At 32.1% G+C, this 26,266-nt stretch overlaps 1 protein-coding gene across 3 annotated transcripts in view; it reads left to right on the top strand.

Annotated features, from left to right (window-relative positions):
* The first annotated feature begins 11,355 nt into the window (after positions 1 to 11,355).
* LOC123719003 (dipeptidase 1-like) overlaps positions 11,356 to 26,266 on the top strand; it is an 81,472-nt gene continuing 66,561 nt past the window's right edge. The window contains exon 1 of one of the 3 annotated variants that reach the window (XM_045676076.1): positions 11,356 to 11,434. In XM_045676076.1, the coding sequence (XP_045532032.1) occupies positions 11,395 to 11,434 (40 nt within the window). In that variant the 5' untranslated portion in view covers positions 11,356 to 11,394. Of the gene's footprint in view, positions 11,435 to 21,589; positions 21,658 to 26,266 lie in introns of those variants that run through there. The other 2 variants (XM_045676078.1, XM_045676077.1) reach the window with 2 other exon arrangements.

The raw sequence follows: 26,266 nt of genomic DNA, 5'->3' as shown, positions 1-26,266 counted from the left end.
TTCGATGTTATTATTACCATTTTATAAACATATTAAAACAATTGATCCGGGAACAACTTCATATTTGTGATTCATTTTTATTGACATACATAATTTAATTGTTTTTAATTTGACAATAGCTTGTTGATGTGATATAACATTGATTTTCAGTTCTTTGTAATTCATTAATCTTATATACAACATTTATATATATAATTGTTTAGGGCGTGGATTATACATTATTATGAAACACTAAAACTGGAATATTTCGCCAAATTACTAGATCTTAAGCAATAAATAACAATAAATAATTAATATTCCAATACTTATTAAAAAACAACATAATAATAAATTGTATCTCAATAATTCTTTTTATCTGAATGCTTGCCAAGTTTTCTCAACAGTATATTTCTTTAATAGCTTCGGCCCGCGTCGCTAGAGATAAAAAATAATCTGCATTCCTCTAGGTAGATCGCAGTATTTTAATATCTTAAAGTATATTTTGGACGACAACGATATGAAATGCGAAACTTATAACATTGTGCGTAAATTTTAACACGTAAGAAGTGAAATTTCTTTATGACCTTGTTTTTTCGAAAAATGATCTACTATATGCAACTTTACAGAAATTGGTTAAATTAAGTTAAATAAGATAAAGTTTAAAGGCTTTTATTATCATGGATATGAATTCAAATAATACAATTATTTCATTTTACCTTATTACTACAAAGACTATAACATTTCATTTATTAATAATAAAATAATTACTATAATTGTTGTCGTTATTATATATTTTTGTTATTATTGGCTTCGAATCAACCATGGTAGGAACAAGAAAAAGATAGAGCGTAACGGAGAAATGTGACGCGTAACGCAATAATGTGACGCGTAATGTAATAATGTGGCCCGTAACATAAAACGTCCGTCACAACGCCGATTATGAAGTTTCACTTCAAAAATTTTAAATGTGATGATTACAAGAGAGTTTTAAATAGGCATCAACAGTAAGTCCATTGGTGCACAACCGGCACAAACCTTTGACCTTAGCGATGAGAGTCTCGACTTTTAAATGTAACTGACTGTGACATGGATTATGGAATGACATGGAATTGGGCGAGTAAGTGATCAGTCTTCTGATTATCAGTCGGTGAATTAATGTCAACTTTTAAAATGAATAAACGTTGTGTGTCCCAGAAGGTTTAATATAGCACTTATAATGTTTCCTTATAACTATGAATGTATTGTGGTGAATTAATTCTAAGCCAATTCAAAACAATTCCTATTAAACAAAGTTCTTCGGATTAATTCAGTCAAGACGTTCCGCTAAATAATTTCTATTTAGACTAGACATTCAGGCAAAACTATTGACGGTTTAAAACCCTAGACATTATCTGCAGTCGAACATGCTGACCGCTTTTTGATCTTCTATCTATAAATAGTCATACTTTGAAAGTTTCATTGTGCTAGCCAAAGTCCACGAACTACGATAAAAGTTTGTGGGCACACTGCTTGTACAATAGCTTGCCTGGATTGACTAAAGATATAATTAGTACATTACCTATTGCATAAAAGTATATAATGCTCTAATTATTATTGTTTTATTCGATTATATTCGTTATTAAGTTTGTGTTTAATAATTTAGTTATAATTAGATTGTTTTGCTACCATAAAAGGTAATATTTAGCTTGGAATAGCTTAATTTGGAAATAAAATTGTAAATGTTAGAGTCTAATTGACTAATGAATTAATAATTAATAATAATAATAATTAATAATTAATTAATAATTTCTATTTAGACTAGACATTCAGGCAAAACTATTGACGGTTTAAAACCCTAGACATTATCTGCAGTCGAACATGCTGACCGCTTTTTGATCTTCTATCTATAAATAGTAATACTTTGAAAGTTTCATTGTGCTAGCCAAAGTCCACGAACTAATAATAGTAATCATAATAATATAATAATAATAACTAATTAATAATAATATTATAATAACTTAATAACGAATAGTTATTAAGACAAGACTAAACAGGGATGAAAAAAAAAAAACTAAAAAAGGTAAGAAAAATAAAAAGTACACAGGAATCACGATAATTTAAGATCAGTTTCACGTCAGTTAGTAGTTAGTACGAAAGTTAGGGGATACGATACTGATACTGTAAATACTGTAATTAATAATTATAATTAATTAATTAATGTTAATGATTTATTCAATGTAAGAGTAGGGTACAAGTTCACAGGCGGTAATTAAATATTTAAGTCGGCGCCTGGTAGATAGTAGAGATCCAGATCTGGTGTTTTCCTCGCTCTACAAATAAGTATTGCAATACAGTTAGGAAATGCTGCCAGCTTTAAAAATCACAGGGACCAAACTATTTAAATTTATTTTAATTTCCTATTAATCAATTTTTAATTATTACAATATTTATTTATTATGTTTAATAACACTTCGTTGCATTACCGTATAAAAATTTAATATAGTTAAATGAAAAGGAGGGCAACTGGCGGGCTTATCACTTTCGACCGATATCTCCCAGGCAACCACTATGAGAAAAGAATGTATTAAATTAGATAAGGTAGGCATGAAGTACAAAAAGTACAAATTACATATAGTTATTAAGACAAGACTAAACAGGAATGAAAAAAAATAAACTAAAAAAGGTAAGAAAAATAAAAAGTACACAGGAATCACGATAATTTAAGATCAGTTTCACGTCAGTTAGTAGTTAGTACGAAAGTTAGGGGATACGATACTGATACTGTAAATACTGTATGATTGTGTGTTGGAAATAAATTATCTTTGTGACGTAAATTGTGAAATAAAGTTCTATAAACCTAAACAGAGGTTTCCTATTGCTCTGACGATGGCAGGGTATATTGCACAAAACGATATACGTCATTTCATATGCGAACTCTGACAGGAATTTAATATTAAGCTGTCCATCCATCCTGTAATCCTATCTTTGAATGGCGGTTTGAGGAAATGAATAAAATATAGGAAAATTCAGATTATTCATCCAATTTAAAATTTCACATGAGTAAGCAAATTTAAAAAGAATTATATAGTTCATTATCTTTCTTCTAGCTTGTGTATTGAATTTAAATAGGGATAAAATACAAAATAACTACTTATATTATAAGTGTCATATTAATTTAAGATTTATAATATATAAGCAGAACTACAATTTAAAACGAGAATATTCAAGATTGTATAAGGTTACATATAGTTAACAAGTATATTTGGTAGAACCTTGGGTCTAGCTCTGTTATATTCCTGGTATGTGTAAGTTAGCCAATAAATTTTCCCCAGTAATTGAGCCTTTCCTATCTTACCCACAGTTTCTCAGAGCTATCTTTAGATTTTTACAATAAGCGTTTTCATTCAGTTTGTTTGTATCATTAGTGTTTAATGTTTTGTTAGTAAGTGATAGTATACAGCATGCTGTAGTTGTCTCTTGAAGGGATTGTAATTCGTTTATTTTGTTTGTTCCTTAATGTAAGACATGTAGCAGTAAATATGCAGTATAGGTTGATCGTCTGTTTTGTCGTCCATCTTCAAAGCTGTGTTATGTAACGTATATTAGGACAGTGACTAACGTAGGTATCTAATAGAACATTTTTTAAATATTATATTTAAAAAAAATCATCTAATAAAACCGAACCCAACCTAACAACCGCTAAAATAAAAACAATGTTTTACAAGTGCGAAAATTTTATTTATGTCCTTATAACTTTATATTCCAAAAACTTATGTTCTGACACTAAAAACCACTGGAGGTTCCGATTTAATTATTACAAACAATTATTTATTGTTAATTACTTATAATGCTGCATAATATCTACCCGCTCACCGCCTAAAATCTAAAAAATATGACTATAGGACTGGCTTATTAGACTGGCCGGTTAGAGCTGCTACTGAGACCTTGTATGTAGTTACACACTTTATTCTTTCACTCACTGACACACCCACTCAATCACACGTTTGCACCAAACACTCACTCATGCACTGAGGCGTGTTGATAACAGTTGAAAAATCTAAAATAAAATAAAACATGTAATTAAATTATATATATTAAGAAATGTATAATTAAGTTTGTTATGGATGGTATTTTTTACTTAAAAGGGTTCCCAAATCATACACATTGTAATGCAGATGTACTTAAAATGAACAAACACATTTTTAATATTATTATTAAACACAAATTATATATTTTTTTTAGCTTTAGAACTTAAATTAAAAGTAATGACACAGTGGATTCCGTTTACATATTAAACGCTAATTTCCTGTGTGTTCGTTCACGTGGAATATATTGCAATGAATTTAAGGAATTGAATGTATAATGCTTGCAGGCGTTGCAGAATGGCGTATCGGAGGCTTATATTGAGTATTTTCCTATTAAATTTAAGATAGTTATAACATACTAGTGATATTGTTTTATGTACCGAGTATACTAGACGAGTACGAGAGTAATTGAAAGTAATCTTAATGAACTTGGAAGGAATGATTGGATTTCTGAAAATCTAAGCGACAGATCGTCGCGTGAATATAAATTATTTTTCGTGGACCGCACTTTATTATACACTTATGACAATGGATTTAGGTCCTTATTATTCAATTACTGAACCTGATTTTCGACAACTAACATACATGTTAACTACATTAAATATAGCCAGCCTTTATATATATTACAGTATCTTGTACACAATACCTCTTAGGTTTAGGCTTCAGATTTCTGTATATTCCTTGATGATTTTTTTTCCTACAATAACGTTCACAAAAACGAGTGGCACTTTGTATGAATAACAACAATTACGCCTATACAATAATTATGGCTAATAAGTAATATTATGTTGCCTTAATTTTCAATAATACAAGTGAATCATCTAATATGCAAGTAGGTGATCAATCTTCTGCGCCTGAGACATATCGTCAAATTTTGTGTCTAAGCCATGGTTTCCTCACGATGTTTTCCTTCAACGAACGAGCGTTAAATGCGCACATACACAGAACTTTTAATTTCTACCGGGGATCGAACCTGTGTCCCCAGGAATTAATGATGTACGCTAAGGTCACTAGGCCAAAACTGCTCCTAGCTGCTATTGTTTACAATAAACAATTCAACACAAGTGTACAATATCATCAAAGCTGAAAGGAAAATCACAAAACGTTAATTTCCCTTTAATAAATAAACCTCTTAGCGTTCGTATTAAACAATGGCACACGCGTTCAATATCTCTTATTGTTCGTTCTCTACATGTGCATTTGATAGGTTTCACGTTTCGGTAAAATATTATTTCATTATTACTAGTAAACATAATTCAATTAAAAAACCATTGTACTAGTTGCTTCAGTGTATTGAAATTATAATTACGAGCTTTTCGTCGGTATCGTCCTGCGTTGAATTACCAGTCTCATCTATGGATGTGTTATCATCAGATTATGGTACATTTGATATAAGCGCGGAATATTATATTACTATTTATAATTAGTCAATCACCTTATATAAGCAGTTTCCCTTTGTGAGGAGAGGAAATTGTGTCCAATACAGACTAACTGTAACGTACCCTTTTTTTAATAAAACAAAGTCAGCTCAATAAATAAAGTAAAAACATTTTATTACATATAACAGATTACTGTAACGAAATGTAGTAATATTACAGTAAACGTGAAACAATACGTACGGAAAATAAAATAATTATCTCAAACAAATTTTCATCATATGATTCAAATAATAATAATAATTTTGAACATTTTGTATTCTATCAGCCTTCGTCTTGAGTAAAATTGCAAAAACACTTAGATTCTACATTTTATATCTGTAGTAGAAATTATAAATGAGATACTTGTCATGAAACAATATTTATCTTCGTCACGACGAGTAACATTCCGGTTTCCCATTACTGTTGTGACTTATAGCCGCTTTATCTAGCTACAATTCTCTCTGGCATAAATAATTATGGGTCTTAGCCTACGGCTATATCGTTGATCAGCCCTGTGATGGACACAAGCTAATTCTGATGCCGGTATCTTCGCGATATTTGCGTCCCCCGTACGAGCAAGTGTTACGCGCGTTACAGATAGAAAAAACCATTGATTCCAGGCACGGTCAGGATTTCAACGCACGACCTCTAACTTGAGAGTCGCAACTAAACCTTATATTTATAGTATTATTACAGTGTTCTATTCGGTATAAGTCTGGATTGATATAAAAATAAATTCGGTCAAAAATAAAAAGGTATTCGCTTAATAATATTAATGCAAATAAAGAATCGATAAATTGATGTCACATAATGTCTCAATGGACATTGAAATTTTACTAATAGGGATATTTATGGAAGGAAGCACTCCTTATAGGCAAGGAAAGACACTCTTATCTTGTATTCTATTTTTTTCACTTGTGGTCAGTGTCGTGTGCACTAATACAAATCCCAAAGCTGCAAATCTCACCGAGTCTTCGCTTCTTCAATTTTCCCAACGTGTCAAGAAGTTGAAACGCTTCGACACTCACGTGGTGGTGAAGACTTCGTTCGTAAGCTGTTAAGGTTGTTATTACGAATATGCAAGTAAAAAATAATAATTTTTTTATTTACTTTTAAAATGCATGCTGTCCCTGTGCCATTCAAAACTGTTTTATACCTTCTTCTTGTAGCTGGCATTTGTGTACGCCTTTGTTTATTATTACAACACAAGTTTTACTTGAAACCAATATATTCTAATTCTATACTCAACCACTTGGAACTCACTCTACGGTGATTTCACGGATTCTTTTTCTAGTTAAGGAATATAATTTTAGGACTGGTAGGCAGAAACTGTTTAACATAATCTAAAAGACCAAAATTTCCGTAAGCTAAAGCAATAGGTCGCTTACGGGGATAAATGTATATACATAGTCTGGCCATAAATACTGTTACAATTGAAAATTAACAAAATATTACATCTGAATTTAGAGGCTGTCATTTTAATATGATTGTTCATTGTGTTATCTCATTTTGGCGCCAATGCATACTACAATATTTTGCGATATTAAAATGGAGTGGGGTGATAAAGAGAACCGAATCGCTGTGATTGCATTACACAAATTAGGTACGAATACAATTTTTAAAACTCTCCATACGCTTGGTATCAGTAAATTTTTTGTGTACCGGGCTATAAAAAGTACAAGGAGGCCAGATCTTTTTCTGTTTGGGTCAGAAAAAGATCTGGCCGTCCACGTAGTGTTCGTATGAAGAAGGTGGTGAAAGCAGTAAGGGGGTGACTTAAGACCTGTAGCCTATAATAGACGTACTAGCCGTTTATTAACTGATATTTTAAAACTGAATAGGGTGGTAAAACCGAAACAACTACTGAAGCGGTGCCGAAATATTGTTTACGGATGACATTTATTTTTACAATTGAGCAACATTTTATCAAACAATATGACCGTATTTGTACTCAAAGCTCTAAGGAAGCTTTTCAATTACTCGACAGAGTGCAACGTGGGCAATATCCAACTTCAGTGATGGTTTGGTGCTAGCTATGAAGGAGGAGGAGCCACTCTTTTAAGAAAAAGGTATCAAAACATCGGGATCGGCCAGTCTTGGTTGGACGTTTTGGACTACATCAGAGCTGAATACTGGCCGTCGTCTTGTTTCGATTTTAACCCGCTGGATTATGATGTATGGTTTTAAAGAGAACGGCTTTCTCTAAACGCGATGATAATTTGGAGTCGCTTACACAATCCGTACGATTGCTAGTGAAGAATTTTCCCATGGAAAGAAAACTTGCTTCTATTGATCTCAACGTTTAATTGCAGCCAGTGGAGACCACTTCGAATAAGATTTTTATATTTTTTAACTAACACACTTTAAAAGTAATAAATGTTATTTGCAATAGAAAAACCTTTTTTTACTTTGTTTCAGTATATTTTATAGACTAGGTACTATGTTGTCTCAATATTTTATCCATGTACCTTAAAAAACGCGGTATAAACTTTTAAAGCTTCCTATTTAATATATACAATGATGTCTTTTTAGTAGAAATATTTCTTTCACGAAGAGAATATGAAAAATGAAATGAACAATTCTCTACGTATTTGCTATGTGAACCCGTGGAATTATCTTGTATTCAGCTCCATCAAGACCTATTCACAAACTTCCTTAGATTTTGCTACAGGATATTTCATTTTATAACTTACAAGTTGAAATTCACGGTTCCTTCTTATATTAAATTGTAGACACATATTTTTTATGGCAATAGTTGCAAACATTATTAGTTTCAACCGAGTTAAATACACATTTAAAAGCGTATTCGTGACCATTAATTTTAATTTTTAAAATTACGATATCTTTTAAAAGTCTCTTAAATCAGATAAATTCCTTTAAAACTTACTTTTTTTTGTGACGCAGGCACTTTTAGAATGATTTAAATCGATGAATTTCCTGCCCTGCTGTCAGTTCTATAGATATTCACAAGTTATATTAAAATCCTGGTTGGAATATAAAACTGTTATTTTTTAAAATTATTAATACTAATATAACTCGACGCAGTACTAGAATTTTAGAATCAAATTAAGGTAACGTTTATCAATATAAATAAAACAGTCATGACGGTAGCAAACAGTTACACGAATTTATTTATTTATTCATAAGCTTCGCTTTTCTGAAGTTGTTAAAAAATTTATTAAATGGCATGTATATTAAAAATCCCAAGCAAGGGGACTTTGGCAGTTATTGGAGGCGGCCTAAATCCAAGGCGGGGCTGTACCCATCATCCCATTTGTCCCTCCTTCCAGAACGACCAAAACTCACGATATCCAAATTGAGCATTCTGATAATCGAGCTAGGTCTGGCTATCCATAGTTCCCCCTCACACTTATAATCAATTTTCCTTTAGTTTTTTTATGATTTATGAATCGATGTTTAGGTTTTTTCCTTCGTGTTTGTTTAGTTAAGCGCTTGTCAAATTTAATTTTGTATTTAATTTTTCTTATGTACCAAAGATATGTGTTCGTAATAAATAAATCATAGTTATATAAAAACTAGAGTTAAGAAATTGTATCATAATAATGGGCTTCATTATTATTGCACATTATGAGCAATGGGCGGGGCATATAGATACACAGATAAAAAGTTATCTTTGAAGATGGTATCTCTGTATGGACCAAGGGGAAGAAGGGGAAGAGGGTGCCCCAAAAAAAGGTAGGAAGAAATTCAAGCGGTATCAGGAAGCGAATGGGGAAAGAAAGCTATAGGCAGAGTCAGTTGGAAACAGCTGAAGGAGGCCGGTACCCGTAAAGGGGTTCTGATCGACGGTACTGAACGTAGCTAGGATATAGGATAACTAGATAAAAATAATGTATCAAATGTAAAAATATCTAAGCTGTATATTTTTGGTTATGATTGGAACTTAAACAGGCTTTATTATTATTAATAACGAAACGTAAAAACTCACCTCGAATAATAAAGGTTTCACTCTATCTATAGTATAGTAATTATTTTCAAACTTTTACAATTTCGTAATACTGGCGTAAGTCGTCTTCCTAAGTTTTTATTAGACTTTTATAAGCTTTTATTTGTGTCTTACTAGTTCTTTCTGTATTGAAAAATCTAGGTTTTAACGAAACAGAAATAAGGCTTAAGAAGGGAAGGCTAGACTTGTATTAGGGCTTTTAGTCGGGGTTTTAATAAGGTATTTTACGTAGAGGAACTGCAGCATATTTGGAATACTAGTTTGTTTTTTGCGAATCAATTTAAAGATACACGGGATAGCTCAATTAAAAGATATATTTAATTGTTAGAAAATTATTAAACTTTAGTAATAAAAATAATCAAATACAAGAAAAATGAAAAACATAATCAGAACGCCTATCAAACTAAAAACATAGAAAAAACACAGTTTGACATAGGGTACAGATAATTTTGAATATAGTATTCCAACAGAAAATCTTCTCTAATAATTTCTAAGAATAAAGAATATAATTTGGAATATAGTTTTCGAAGATTTTCTTAGAAAATAATAGTAACATATTTTCTTTCTAATAGTTTTATACACTTTCGGTACTAGGTAATCAGTCTTTATAAAAAGTAACATCTAATTAAAATAATCAGTCATAACAATCACATATTTAGTTTTGTCTATAGAGTCACGTTTTGGGCAAAATTAAACTTAAAGACTTAGAGAAATAAATGAGGCAAATAGTAAGCTTATAATTTTATTCCAAATGTGAGATAACAAGCACTATTATATGTATATAGCACGGTAATAATGATTGGGATCTGTTACGAATTCCCTTTGTACTACTCACATTGTATTATTGTCGTAAAATGTGTGGTTTCATTATCTATAATGGCTACAAATGTAACGTTTTGTTATCGCTGTCGATATCGATTTAGAATTCGACAAGTAGACCCCGAACCTTGTAGAAAGTTTCGTCTGTTGTTCGAAGCCTTAATAATTAAACAACTTCGATATAAGTATTATAAAAAGAAGCATTTAATCCTGTTTTATTTATCCTCTTTCTATTTCTCGACGGAAAGCCTGAATAACACCTAAATCTTTTCATAGATTACTTCATTATTGTTAGAAGTAACAGTAAACGACGCACGTGCGCTCGGTGTCCTGTTTCAAAACAAATGACACGCTTCTAAGTGCCCAGGAAGGTCAACCAGAATACAAAGATCTCTGTTTTAGGGATAAATCCTTTTAGAACACCACTTTACTAAGTGAAGGGAAGGGCGCGAGGGTCCTTTGAGGTTGGTTAAGGCACGTGCCTCGAGAGTTAACCTGCGCACAACTTGGTGAATCAATCAACGTACTAAGTCTACCCAGCGATCGCTTAGCGCACTTATACGCAGGCGCAGTGCGCTAGGGATGACCTGATACGATACTTTTCTCGCCCGGGAAATTGGAAAATTTACTCACGAATCACGCTAGCTCGATTAACGCAATTAACAGCGAATGGAAACATCCATTAAATGCTTTTAGACGAATAAGTGCAGCTGAAAATAGATTGAGGTAAGGAATTGTTCATTTTATTTTATTGAATGCTTTTGGTTATTTTATAACATTTGTGATATACGTATTCTCTTAATTTCTTAATAAACAATATTTAATATGAAAGTATTATTAAACTTTGACATTTAATACGAGTGAAATGTCGAACAAAACAACAATACAGCTGGAAACGATATTTAAATACTTTAATTAAATACTACTTATAAAATCACTAACAATATGACGTATCGTTTAATTAATATATTACAAATTCGCATGGAAAATATTTTTATCACAAAAAAAACAATATCATTCAATCCACTTATCGATAAGATAGGTCAAAAGTTACTAATCTTCATGGTACATCACTGGCCGTGTCTTTGGATCCCGCCGAAACGTTTGACAGTTTCCGCGCGCAACCAGTGGGTGAAACACGTTACCCATGCCTTCCGCCGAACACTACGTTCGTAAGCACGACCCCGGTATGTATTAAACTGCATTCGATTTTCAAACTACTTCAAATTATAAATGTTTTTAACCAAAAAGGATTTATATGTTACAATTTTTTTTTTACACCAAGTAGATCGTATTCTTATTGCATTAAATTAAGCACGGTCATCTTATGTTGGAAGGATTGTATGCTGAAACAAAACACGTGTTTTCACAACAAACGAGTACGTGTATAAGAAGCGAACTAGCGACCTTTTATTACTTGTAATTTTTATTTTTATATCACTAGTTATTAAATCCGCGTTTTTTATTATCGTTTACTGACAATAACTCACTTTATACTAGTTATTAAACGACCAAGTTTGATTTACCGCAGAAAAAACCTTGGTGTTTATTTTGTTGTATATCGAATGTTGATTATATTTTCACCTTACCAATATAATTTTGTATTATAAATATTAGAAATAACGCATCATGTATAAAACTAATTATATATATATATATAATTAGTTTTATATATATATATATATATATATATATATATATTGCTTTGAATGAAAAAATATATTCAGTCGTTAAAAACTCCAAGATTATAAAGTAAATAAAATATATGTAATACGATAATATATTTTTACACATATTGCTTAAAATCGTTTATATTGTAGCAGATGGTTTTGGTATTATCCCATCGAATATTAAAAACATTTTTTAAAATATTCCGCGTTGAGTCAGAATCCCTAAAGGATATTTCTTGCGCATTATACTCACTACATATCAGTCACGGCAATGTATTTACCTGCTCCATAGGGGCCAGAGGGGTTGAAAACAACCTAAATCCATTAAAATGTATAGAAACCGGCTGTTATTTATATTGCACTCATTGTTTCAACTTTAATGCTTATAAACTAGCTTTGCTAGATTCTGCAAATCAGGTTCTTATTATGTTAACATTAGAATTGGTTTTTCCAATAAGTACTTTTTTAACACCGAGAAAACGATCACGTTTTAGTCCGATTAATTAAGCCTCTTTGAAAGCCTAATGGCATTCGATCTATAGTGCCTATCAAATTAAAGGAAACTTTTCATGATATTGAGTAAAAAGGAGTGTGTATAAATTTCACGAATATTACTTACGATTCCTCGATTGACCGTAACAGATAAATCTTGTGAATTGATTAACTATTTGGCTTGGTCTATTTAACTCACTAAAGGCGTAAAATTATTTTAGTTAAAACGGCATTCGTCAGGAAACTTAAGCCACGAGAGCCTATTGTATTGTTATATCACTTTTGCGACTCGCGCGTCGTTTTATTACGATTACGAGACAAAACACAGTCAGATACAACTAAAACTACAGCGAAATAGTGTTCGATGTATTAAAACTACCATAAACAATAATAGTTAGTGACAATTTCTGTAATATATGTGTAGCTCGAAGTTTCAAAAAGGTCCATTCTTATTCAATTAATTGACCGCATGAAATTACGTTTTATCTTTAGCTTATAATGGTTATACATACAAAAAACTTTTAATATGTTAAAAATTATGCACTGCCAGTAGGCTCTCATAAATCTAGATCTACGTCTAAACATTTACACAGAGCAGTTGTGGGTTACGAATTTGCGAAATGGCAAATTCGTAGACGAATAAGTAGACGGATGTCCTATTAATGCGTTTTGTTAGATAGTTTTTATACCAAATAAATTTTATATTTAGATCGTTAATGTTGCATTTCCCTACTTCTTTGTTTTCTGTATTTCTGTGAGGTATTTTAACAATAGATATCTTAATTCTACATATTTGTCTTTGCCCAAGTTTGTCGATTCCTTTACCGAATTATCACATGTCACATGAGTTTATCAGTTTTGTTCATATTTAAATTATCTTCATCATATTCGCCTTCACACACATATTCATTAAATGGACGGATGATGGCGGCTTAAATTGAGATTTATAATTTCAGCACTTATAATACAAGCATGAAGTTTTTTGTTATGTAATAGGCGGCAAATGGGGGATTAAATGATACCGCCCATTGACATTCACATTGCCAGAAGGCTCGCAAGTGCGTTGCAGGACTTTTAAGAATTTGAATGCTCTTGTTTGGAAAGTATTACATATATGAAATGAAAATAAATAAATACAGATCAAAATATTTTCCTCTCTCTGTCCCGATCAACGACATTAACAAACGTTATGCATCAATGCCCGGATTTGACGACTTGCACTTCGTATGTTGTTAAATATGACTTCTAGAGAAATATTAATATATTACATAGGTTTTAAGAATTTATTTAATATTCATTTCTATTGAGCATTGGTAACAAAAATTATATTATTAGGCATTAACAAAATAATAACAAGTACCAAGTAAAAGAAAAGTTCGTATCAAACATGACTTTTTAAAAACGTAATCAAAAAGTGTTGTCATTTTATTATTTATTTAATTTAAAGGTAGGTAAAAAAATGTGCTCCTGTAGGTAATGGTTTTGTTGTACAAGTTTCACGTATGTAAATAGCAACCTAAGTTCACGCTATCGAAGTATATTCAACATTTTACGTTTTGCCATAACATTTATGACTTTCTATATTGCGTGATGCAACAAAATCCTACGCATGAAATCAAAAAATAAAAACAAAATGAAATTGCATTGAAACATGTATAAAGAATTGAATTAATACTTTGAAATATTCATAGAAAAGACTCACCGACTTGGACTAAAAATTATTACAAAACAATATTTATTAAATCCATTGACTTGTACCAGGATAATAAAATGTATTAAATGATTAGTTATTTAAATATAAAGATTATATTAGGCTATCTTCGGAAGTCGTAATGTGTATGTGTCCTTCCGAATGTCATGTATGTACATAAGTTCCCGTCACCTCTTAATCGCCTCGACTCGAGCACAATTATAATTTTAACTGAAAACCATATTAAAAAAGACGACTTGTGATCTATATACAGGAACACGCCTATAATATTCCTGTTATATATATGTATTTTCCTCAATTTATCACTAAACAGTTTTATAAGTTTTCGTATACGAGTAGTTTATTTTGTTTCTGGCGTGAACAGTAACAACCAAGTCTTTTAAAGTCCGAAAGTTGTCGGGATAAAGTGGACAAGTTTTGGGAGAAAGTATCTCAAATCTATAAATTACAATTATTCGAATAAGATCATATCTCTCTAGCAAAAAATTTTTGTGGTGGTTATTGACGAGTTTAAGCAAAATTCTAATATTTGTTAAAATGTAAGGGTAGGTGGCCTTTATACTGAGATGATTATGATTACAGTTACGCTTCACTTGTAAAGATTGGCTTAATCTTAAAGGCCTATCGGGCTTAAAACAGAGATTGCCAAATTTCAGTGTAGCAATGTGCAACAATGTAAAAAGGATTGATATGAAATCCTTAAATTAAAATAAAAACATTATAGATGCAACGGCCAGCGTTATTGCTAACATGTAATCTCTTCCAGGCAACCAAATATGGAAAAAAGTAACACACAAATATTAAGGGAAAATGCAAGAAGTGCATAACCCAATCAACCATGAAAAATTGCAAAAAAACACTGAACAATTTATCAATCTTAATCTAAAATAATACAATTATTTTATTATATAATAAACTGAAAACTATAAGCTAATCTCACAGTTCATTAATTATAATGCAATACAAAAGAATAATAAATATACCGTAATTATGTATTCCATGTCTATTTTTTAAATCTCTGTAAACTGTGTAAGAAAAAGGCGAATAAAATTAACCTGCAATTGTTCCTTATTCCTGTCTCTTTGAAATATATTGGACAATATTATTTTCATTATTATATTTAAAAAAAAATACCTACTTTTTCCGTTTTAAATATTAGTTAACATTTCAACTATTCAATACTAAAACTGATTATCTTAAGTAGATCAGTCGTCTCGGAACTCAGGACAACCTGGAGCTAGTTTACTAAGAGATACCGCGTTCCTAATGTTTATTTTATATAATTAATATAGTGATTGCGACTCCCACCAATGTATTCAAATTCTGGCAGTGTAGCATTAATTCTTTTGTACGTTATTTACATTTAAAAAAACTAGACATAGGCATGTTTTAGACGTATACTAATTACTAATCTTAGCATAGTCTATAATAGAAAATCTATTAAATAGAAACATTCTGAACCCAAGACTCTTATATACAGGTGTATTGTTGTAGCACGACTAGATAATACAGAAAAGTTTATAAGGTATATATTGTTAGATCACATAGTACCAGAATACTGTCCTTTTTATGTGTACAGTAACCTGATAACTGGAGAAAAACTCACTAACAAGTGCTATTCATTCGATTGTATAAGAGCTTTTGTATTGTTAGCTTTCCAAATACAGGTATTGATATACAAGCTTACGTCTGAATGTTGAAAGATTACATTATCTTTTTTATATCGACCAAACGATAATAACACACGTATAATGTTTGTTGCTAAATGTTTAGTGATTAGTATAATATATCAATTTAAAATAAATAAGTTTAATATTATTTATGAATTAATATTAATATTCTACATTAAAAAAAAAACAAAATATAACAATATTAAAGCTACAGCTTTAAGCGCATTATAGGAGTTTATTATATTTTATTATTTATCGTGTCACAAATATATATTTACAAAGTCAAAATTATTTATAAATTTAGGTAACACAATGTACACTAATGAAATGGCTGACCTAGGGGTACAGTAATGTTTTATTTATTATTATTTTATTTGGGGCTTAGGTAAACTATATTTAGATACTTTATACGATAACTAACTAACACGGCGAACGTACCGCCTAACATGGCAGTTACGAAACACGTGAACATTTTTTTCGTCATATTTACAATCTTTTAATTGTTCTGTTATTCGGGACAAATATATATAAAAAAAATGAATACCGTTCTTGAGTTATGTGTTCGAATGTTTTATGTATTAAGATAATTAAAACATTAATTTAATTAAACATATTTAAAGCATTAAGTAGTAACCGATGTTGAAACTAGGACTTCTGTGAACGCATTGATTAATCAACTGAGGTATACTGCCATTGCAATTGCAATGAAAATACTACCTTTACAAAGTTGTATAGGGCTTCACAGTATTGCCAGTTAATCCAAATCGTATTATTTTCTCCCCTTAACACGGAAGTATTTATTATTTTGATTTCCATCGGTTTACGATTTCAATGTATACACTAAACTTGCTGTTCAAAATATAGATAACGTTCTAATAATAGTAAGTAATAATTAATTTTATGGATTAGTGTTTAAAAGATTTATAACCAATAAAATAACTTTTTCCAAATATTACCAAAATTTTGCAATGATAAAACTATAATTAAATAAAAAAACGTATAATAATGAGTCGGCCTCTGGGGAAGTTACCCTGTACTGACGGCATTCCCAGCTAAATACCATTTTCTTTTATAAATATGACAATGGTTTAAATCACCGATAAAAATAAATTTGAGGGATTGTACGAGTCAAGACTATTTCCGCTCCGAAGACTTTTCATACTTGTAAAAGTGCCATGACAGACATCCCGTTAAAATACGGAAAATAAAATACCGTACCTATAATACATTTAAAAAATAATTACGCACGTAAATTCAACAACTTAATGAAGGTGCTTTTTGCACTCTGTATGTATGCTTTTATCTGTTGAGAAAGAATTTTATTTTTTTACCAATGGAGTAACTCTCCGTCTGTTTGAACATTTATATACATATATGTTTCTTGCACGTAGTAGTAATCACATACGAAAGTCCGTTGCTTAAAACTAAATGTTTTGGCAACCGTTAAACGAACATAGTAAAGTAAATGTAATAAAAAGTTACAGAATAATTACAATCTATTAGATGTTAAAATTTTTGATTTGAAACACCTTATTGGAATCAAGCATCGCTTCCTATTCGCTTTGGTGGATTAGGAGTACGCACGCAAGTGTAGCTCTTCCGCCATTTCTAGCAGTCTGGTAGGTAAAATCCTTAGATCTTATTCTACAAACTATGAGATTGCGGATTTAACAGATGCGAGAAACGCGTGGTTAGCATGCAACCCAGGCTTGTTTGCCTTCTAGCGTCAACTTTCAGAGAAGCTGGAATGATCCTCTTTGCAAATTTGAATGCAAAAACGTATAAGTGCACACTTCGATAACAGACCGCGCAAGGTTAGTGGCTGTGGGGTTCAGGGAAACAAGTCATTGGCTTAATGCTTATCCTTCGCCAAACGCCAGCACCATTTTGGACCCTGAATCACTTCGCATTGCCGTCAGCCTCCGATTAGGAGTGCCCATATGTATTCCCATAAGTGTCCCTGTGGCTTTGAAGTAAGTAGCCTTAGACACCATGGCCTCTATTGCCAAAAGAGTACATGTCGTTTTTCTCGCCACGCCGCGCCCAGCGTTCCGCCATTCTGGCAGTAAGTTGGCACCTGGTAGATATTACCGGTGACACCAGAACTGATGCTTTCCTCCCTCAACGAAGAGGTATCTCAATACGGCGAGGAAATGCTGCCAGCGTTAAAGGTACAGACACTGCCACAGAGTCCAAACTTTTGAAATTTAGAAGAATATTGTAAATACTGTTGATTGTTATTATTACTAATAAGTAAATATTTTAAAAAGTTACTATATACATCCTCATTCAATTCTTATAATGTAACATTTTCAACATTCTAACGAGTTATAAAAATGTGTAGCCTACGTACGTAAATGAAGTGACTCTTGAAATTTTCTCGTTTTTAATTGGCTTTTAAGCTGAAAATGAAAACGTTTTAATTGAAAATTCGTGCGGAAATCGTAAAGCCGAAAACAAGCGTTACCAAGGTCGTCTGGGGTTCGCTTTGTATGAAGGACGGGCCTCGGGGTCGGGAACAATATCCTTGATTCCACAGGTATTTTGCGGGGAAGATTTTCAGTAAGTGATTTTCTATTCTGCCAACCGAGAAATAACATTTATGTATATAGGTTGACTTTTTTTCGTTAGAGCGAAAACTACTTATATGGATTTTAAAAACAGATACACTATAAATATTAAAATAAAAAACATAACTATGTGCTATGAAGCTTATTTATATATTACCTATGTCTAAATTTTATAACTTGTAGCTTGATTATATAAGGTATTGCGTGTTATAAAATAATAATAATCAATGGCGCTACAACCTTTTTAGGTCTGGGCCTCAGATTTCTGTATCTGTTTCATGATCATTTGTTAATCGAATAGGCAAGTAGGTGATCAGCCTTCTGTGCCTGATGCACGCTTTCGACTTTTTGGGTCTATGGCAAGCCGGTTGTTTCACGGTGTTTTCCTCCATCAATCGAGCGAATGTTAAATGCGTATATAGAAAGAAAATGCATTGGTGCACAGCCGGGGATCAAACCTACGACCTCAGTGATGAGAGTCGCACGCTGAAGCCACTAGACTAACACTGCTCTGCTATAATATAACCAGTCAATATATCACGATTTCATATTTTGGACGTGGAATAAATTAAACGACTCAGACGGAGCCATATATAACTCAATATGCAATACATTTCCATTAGGCTATCAGGAACTTACCTTTGTATTTAGAAACAAATTATCAGCTATACCATGCTAGTTTTCCGGAATAGCTCGCACAAAAAGATAGCTTGAACGCTTCTGTGCGTCTGTTTTACGCTTCAAGTATCAAAGCCTTCACGGAGGAATTATGAAAGTGTTTCGTGGACTTTTCTAAAGCTAAATTATTTAAAAAATATTGACATATGCAAATTTAAAACTTGGTAATTTGGTAACTTTTTTTTTATTTTTAACTATAAAAATGTATGTGGTGAAGTTTTATTTATCTTAATTTTGTTGTTTATCCTGTTCATTAATTTCAATTGACTAATGCTAAAAAAATATAAAACAATGTTATAATGGTTCATAGTATACGTATCACTTCAACGCACGTAAGTCACAGTCTCGTCTTTAGCGCTGTCAAATTTCAATCGCTGCTCTCTCTATCAAATAGAAAAATGGTTTGACAGCTCTTGGAACTTTGTTGATTGTCGTTCTGAGAATACGGAGATTTCCACGAATAGACAATTAAACTCTTATGTTCATCTCTATCATTTTATGGCCGATGGGATAGTTTATATCCCCTTTATTTTAAGAAAAATATTTTCGAATGAAAACACTTTTTGCCGGATTGAAGCTATGTATTATTATAAACTTATAATTATTTTACATAATCTCAAAATTTTCCGACGTTTCGCGTGCTTTACAGCGTGCGTGGTCACGGTGACTGAAGACAAAAGGTGTTGAATGTCAAAAGTATCACAGCTGTAGAGGAAGTTGTATTATCTGTATTTATTTCCCGGGAGTTGATATCGACTAAAAGATGACGGGTTTTGGCAGAAATGACTCACGGTGTCCTCTATTTTCGCGGATTGTTTGTCTTGGAGTTTTAAATTGGATATTATTGGTATTAAAAATTATTATAAGTTTATAATAATTCATAGCTTCAATCCGGTAAAAAGTGTTTTTTTCAATGTGTAAAAGCTAAGTTAACAAAAGACAATAAAAATATTTTCTCCAACATATACAGTGTAACCTCTTTATAATGAATTTCAAGAAACCGAGCAATTTTTTCGTTATAGAGACTTTTAGTTATACGGATTAAATAAATTTACCAATTACAATCATTTCTAATTATACTACATCGTTTCTTTGTTTTTCCAAATGGTAGCAACAGTAGATGGACTGAGGCCTCAACGTATTCCAACATCATTTTTTTTCTATTGCATGTATCTAATTTTTTTAACATATAACGCCTTTCTTTTACTGGCCATCTTGACAGTTTCGAAGTTTGTTTACGACTGCTAATACACGATAGGTGACGATGGTGCGTTTAGTAACTGAGATAACAATTTCCTACAGGCAATATAATCTAAGAATAACACGTGTGCTAATGCAATTAACAATAACAAAGGCGAGACGACTGCTTATAACCTAAGGGGTCTTTCTTAGATATGCACCTCAAAAGGTTAGTTTTGTAAGCTGATTATAAAAACTACAAATAAATTACACTTAAATACGTTGATCATGTCTAAATATGAAAATATTTCTTTTAATTAATTAATAAATGGGTGTTGTGTTAAACTAAACACATTTAACTCATTTTTACAATATAGAGAGGTTGTCATTATAACAAATGACGTTATAAAGAGTATTGTACATATTTAACAGATGTACATACATTTCATACAATATTATAGTTATTAGATATATGTGCGGCAAATGCAGAAATTCGATAAGCTAATGATTGTTTACATTCTACTCAGGATGTTGACAGTTAGTAGTTTACTTTGCGAGCGAGTTGCTGAGAATGTGCTAGTAGCCGTGTATTTAATGTGCTTGTTTATGCTTGGCTCCTGAATTCTTTTAGCTATGCCATGAAATATAAGATATTTCATTAGATATTAGAGATTGGAATTTAAATTGCGTATAAAACGTTAGGAATTTACATAAATTTACTGTGTATTGGCTTAAATTAAATATCACATAACAATTAAGTTTAAAAAAATATATTTGATTAAACTTAAGTTTTATTAAATATTGGCCAGACGTATCAGGAAGGAATACAGTAAGTATATAAAAAAGTCAGAGGAAAATATATCACTTTAATTAAAAGTCATAAAACTTAATTCTAATATCATTTCTGTCGTTTTTCGATAAACGTTTATTATTTGTTAATACCACATGTATTAGATTAGTTTTTACTACAACCTATCAGACAAAGGAAGTCGATGTCAGCTCTGTTTATAAACCAGTTTCCTGAGGGGTTATTTTAATAACAAAAAAACGTTAAACATAACATTAAACAAGGGAGTGGGGAAAGTTTGCGCATTGTACACAGCGCGGGACACAAACCTCAACTGATTTACCAATCACGCAATCGACACGTCACCCTCCCGCCGCCGCGCACATTGTTTTGTAAATTAATTTATGATCCTATTTCCTTGTTTAAACATAAAGTCTGATACGTTTTCATTACATCTTAAATCGTGTGGCAGAAAGAGACGAATGAGTACTTAGCTCAAAATAAAAGATTATCAATGTATAATGGGGATTGGATGTCAATAAAAGCCAGTGGTAGTTTTTGTTTCCTCATAGTTGATGCCAGCCTCTGTACCTGACACAAGTTAGCTTCACTGTGAGTCTTGAATTGTGATCATAGAAGGAATAGTTTAATGGGTATGTAACTGTTATTGAGACGCCTAGCTAGTAGCTGCTAAGGCATTCTTATTAACATGCAATATAACGTTCTATATATTCACTAAGCTGTATAAAAGCCTTTAGTGCAAAAGTGTTTTTCTATAAAATGTATACGTTTGTGATAATTTTCTTTTTTATTGAAGTTATACTTCTTTTGGCGCGTTAGGGAAAAATGATGAGAGTAAATTTTTAAGTTGCGCGCACAACGTTACAAAGAATCGACACCCTGAAATTAGCATAGTCAACATTTTAAAATAAAATATGTCCATTTCTTTAATTATATAGAAATATTTTTTTTGTGATATTTAAATAAACTTTATTAAACATTTTCTATAGTTAGTGTCGCTTTCTACAAACGAAGAATGAGGCGAAAGGAGTATAATTTCTAACGTGTGTACATAAGTTCACACACGTTTTTGTTTTCTACTTTGATAACATTTGATTCGTATAAATTGATTTAACCGAATATTAAACAAATAACAAAAATATGAAGCACGTAAAAGCTACCACGAGCGTAGATTTTAAAACTGTGTTTTTTAGAATTTAAATAAAAACAGTAGTAATAAAAAAGCTCATTCAATTTATATTGGGTATAAAAAGCGTCGAAAACAAAAGCGAATTGTTGAGTGCTTCCCGACTGTTTTTACGTGCCACAGCGGTCCTGGATCGTGATTTAATATTCACATAGTATCCCAAAATCGTGTATATTGTATAAAATATAAAGCAAAATAAATTCGAAACTTTATTTTAGCGATTAATACTATAAACCATCATAAAATCACAAGTGTAAGCGTGAATTGGGCTGTGTTGTTTTTGTTTGTGGCCGCGTCTGTTATTTTTATTAATTTTTGAATTAGGTGCACTTTTTTAACTCTCTTGTCCGCAGAATGAGTCCTCGTAATAATCAAGCTCGTTGGTATTAATCGCTCTATTTTATTTGACTTATTTGAATGTGGTGTACAATATTTTAACCAATTTAATTATGAATAACCGTAAAAATGCAAAGAGCACTTGCGACGGGAGACTTACTCACTCGTCGTGCTTAGTGTCGACTCTGCATCTCACCCTTAGATCTACAAAGTATCGCCACCACTACAGGCCGTATAGTCTTAAATAATTATTATATGTTCTGCTCTCTAATCGATAAATTGTATCTAGTTTAGGAAATCGTGTATAAAAAACTACTTGTTATTCTCATTTTTAACTAAATTGTTAATGACAATGCAATTTAATTTTATACAAACAATTATATTACAGTATGTGGCGTGACCTAGCGTAATCTGTTTGACCTTTTACAATAGTTAATGGCAACGGTTAGTAATCATTTTTAAATTTATCACATTGTATATGTTTTAACTAATTAACAATTACAACACAAAAACGGCTATAAGTCAAATATATTTCCTGTATTAAGTATATCCTGTTGATTAAATAAAACACAATAAACAAAACATTATTATTAAGTTGAAATTTCCGCTTGTTATACATATATAGTGCTAACTAGGCCTAGATTTTACTGTACATAACCAGAGTTTAAGTTAAACTTTGCATATGAGTTTCGGTTCTATCGTTCATGAAGCCAATGACTTCACACAGGCATCCACGCTAACTGTGATATTTAACGATATTTATACACCTATTTATATTCAAAATATGTATTGCGGAAATTAATAGTGAGTAAAAACAGCGACTTTAGATACGACCCCGCATCGTCTTACTTCCTGTCTCGTTTACTGACTAAACCTATCAAACTCAAGGAGCCGTGTAGTAAAATCCGTGGTTCAATCGTTAATATATAAAAAGGATAGTGTCAGTTTAATGAATCCGAGTTAATTTATTCCTTATATATTTTCTCCGGAGTCAATATATCAGAAATTAATAACCAGGTAACGAGCAAAGTTTTAGACGAAGTGTTGCGTTGTTACGTCGTATTTGCGGTTCGTCTGCTGAATTAACCGTTCGACCACATTTCTGTTTCATTTCTATTGTAAGCTTGCTTGGGTTTTTGTTAAGATCCGATTAAGAATACGCGAAGGAAATATAATTTGATCGTTGGCTCGTTATTTATTCATATTTTTCTACAACGCTGTGGATATACGATCCGTTCTTGAGGATTTTAATAAAAATATGTATGAGAACTAATTAGATGTGAATTAAATCCTCATATCGAAGCAGACGATATATTATATTATCTGTTAGTAATTACCTGTTGTCAATAAATCAGTCAAGACTAATTTGTTATCGTGTTTATTTTTATAGTTTAGTAAATTTTCTTTTATAATAATGAAGAAGGTCCACCATATATATATCAATTTGAAGGCTAAAACGAGTCTTTCACTATTATTCTATAAATCGATTAATCGGTTATTAAATTTTATAGGTCAGTTGCTTCTTGATTTACCGTTAAACAGGGTTCGAGGACTCAGAAAGCGACCGCAAAACTCTAACTTTCTTCGTAGACTCTAAATCAAACGCTGTTTGCATAAGTAATTAATCATAGTTCGCAAACGAAGGATACCCACAAGACAGGCTTGGATGTACAGATTGTATGCTTGCTTCAGAGTAGTATGATTCGATTTTAGGAATCACTTGCACTACCAATATCGTAACCGAGTTGCACAGATTATATGTGAAAACAAAGCTCCGTCACCTTAATTCGTTCCTTGATGGCGTCACAGTATTCCCATTCGATTTTCGATATTCACTGTTTCGAATTTTAATAAGTCTTTAATATTATATATTTAACATTAATAATATATCGACGCGAACCTACCGACTGCGCCAGTTCGGTGGTGGTTGTTCAAATATATGTGGACTATAAGTAGAATTTGTTTGGAGATACTTCAGTGGGCAGGTCGTTCCACATAGTTGTGGTGCGCGGCAAAAAACTGCCCTAAGTAATGCTCAGGAACGACTGCCTTGACGTCCGATGATGATACTCAGCTGCAGATATTAGTCCTAATAGTACATGCGGAAGAAGATACCGTATCTCCTTGCTGAGCACACCAAGCTTCTAAAGGTTAATTTAGCCTTGCCTTTTCAATTTCTAATATGCTTTATGACGCTTTAAGGAGAGTCTTCAAAGAGAGGATTAGCTACAATGGGTGTTTTTTTAGCAAAACGCGCAAACTTGTGTCCTTCTGTCAGATATGTTTCTTTCGGTACACATCGACAATAGCTAAGGAAATATCGGCCAGTGTCAAGAGCATCCCCAGTGCTATCGTCCGAATAGCAATGAATGTTGCTAAGTTGCAATATATCATTGCAGAATAAGCAGGCTCAGGGCTAGAACATACACCAGCCTTGTGGGACCCCTGGGTTGACGGCTTTAAGGTCTGAACATACTCCGTTAATGACGACCTTGATGCTCCGAGAGCAGTCATCTGTGCCACACCCAATCGAACTGGCCAGTTAAAAACACTGCTAATGAAAACTTTTTCAGATTTAAGTTTTAGAACTCATTGGTGACCTAATTTTTCATTTGTTTTTGTGAATTGGCGGCAAATCTCAAATTCTTGTTACACGTGAAAATGAACCTAACGCGAGATAATTTTCGATCAATGATTTATTATGACTTTCGTTGTGGGCTTACTCAACAACAAAACTATGATAGGATTTCTTAATAAAGCCCCAACTCGTGCGACTATTTAAAATTGGTTTAACGACTTTAAGCGTGGACGTAGCAAACTCAATAATGATCCGCGTGCGGGTCGTCCTTTAACAGCATCTACTGAAGAAAGCATCAGAGCTGTGCGACTCATGATAGAAAAAGATAAGAGTGACCTATCAGCAGATACGGGCATGCCCAATCAAGTTCAAAAAATATTACACGAACATTTAGGCGTCTTTGTACCAGATGAATTCCCCATACTTTAACCGACTCCCAGAAACACCTTCGCATGGACTGGTGTCGCTAAATGTTAGACGTGCATAGTTTGCAGCGTCCTTGAAGCAGGATCCTCCTTCATCACTACAATGCTTCAATGTTGAATATTTGACTATGGCAGGTGTCGAGGTAATGAGTCATCCGCCATACAGACCTGACCTAGCGCTCAGCGACTTTTATTTATTCTCAAGAACTAAAGATAAAATTCGAGGTATTCATTTTACGAGCCCTGAAGATACGGTGAAAGCCATAGAAGAGACCCCTAAGGAAGAATGGTCCCACTGTTTTTCTCAGTGGTTCCATCGATTGAGACAATGTGTAGGAACGGATATTACTTTGAAAAATAATAAAAGTATTGGCAACTTTCTACATAAAGCCGTTTTTCATTTTATAAACATTTTCAGTTTTACCTAGGTATTGTTACCGAGCAATGAAAAGGCGGGTGACCTACATAAAAAAGATTCAAGTTATTGGACCCTTGTCTTGTTCTTGGAGAGGTCTTAAAGGCTAGAATAGAGGTCTTATAATAGAGGCCAACGAAATCTTTTGATTACTTACCAATTATCACAGAGAAGCCGCGAATAGGATAGGATCCTTAAACTATATTATCATTGTAAATTTATTTACTAGTTTGTTAAGATTAAACAAAGAAAAAAACGTTATTCGTTACACGTTATAAAAATATATAATTCGTTATTAAAG

Source organism: Pieris brassicae, chromosome Z (assembly GCF_905147105.1).
Source record: "Pieris brassicae chromosome Z, ilPieBrab1.1, whole genome shotgun sequence".
In the NCBI taxonomy this organism is placed as follows: Eukaryota; Metazoa; Arthropoda; class Insecta; order Lepidoptera; family Pieridae; genus Pieris; species Pieris brassicae.
The sequence above is the reverse complement of the archived record's forward strand: the minus strand, read 5'-3'. Positions and strand labels throughout refer to the sequence as shown.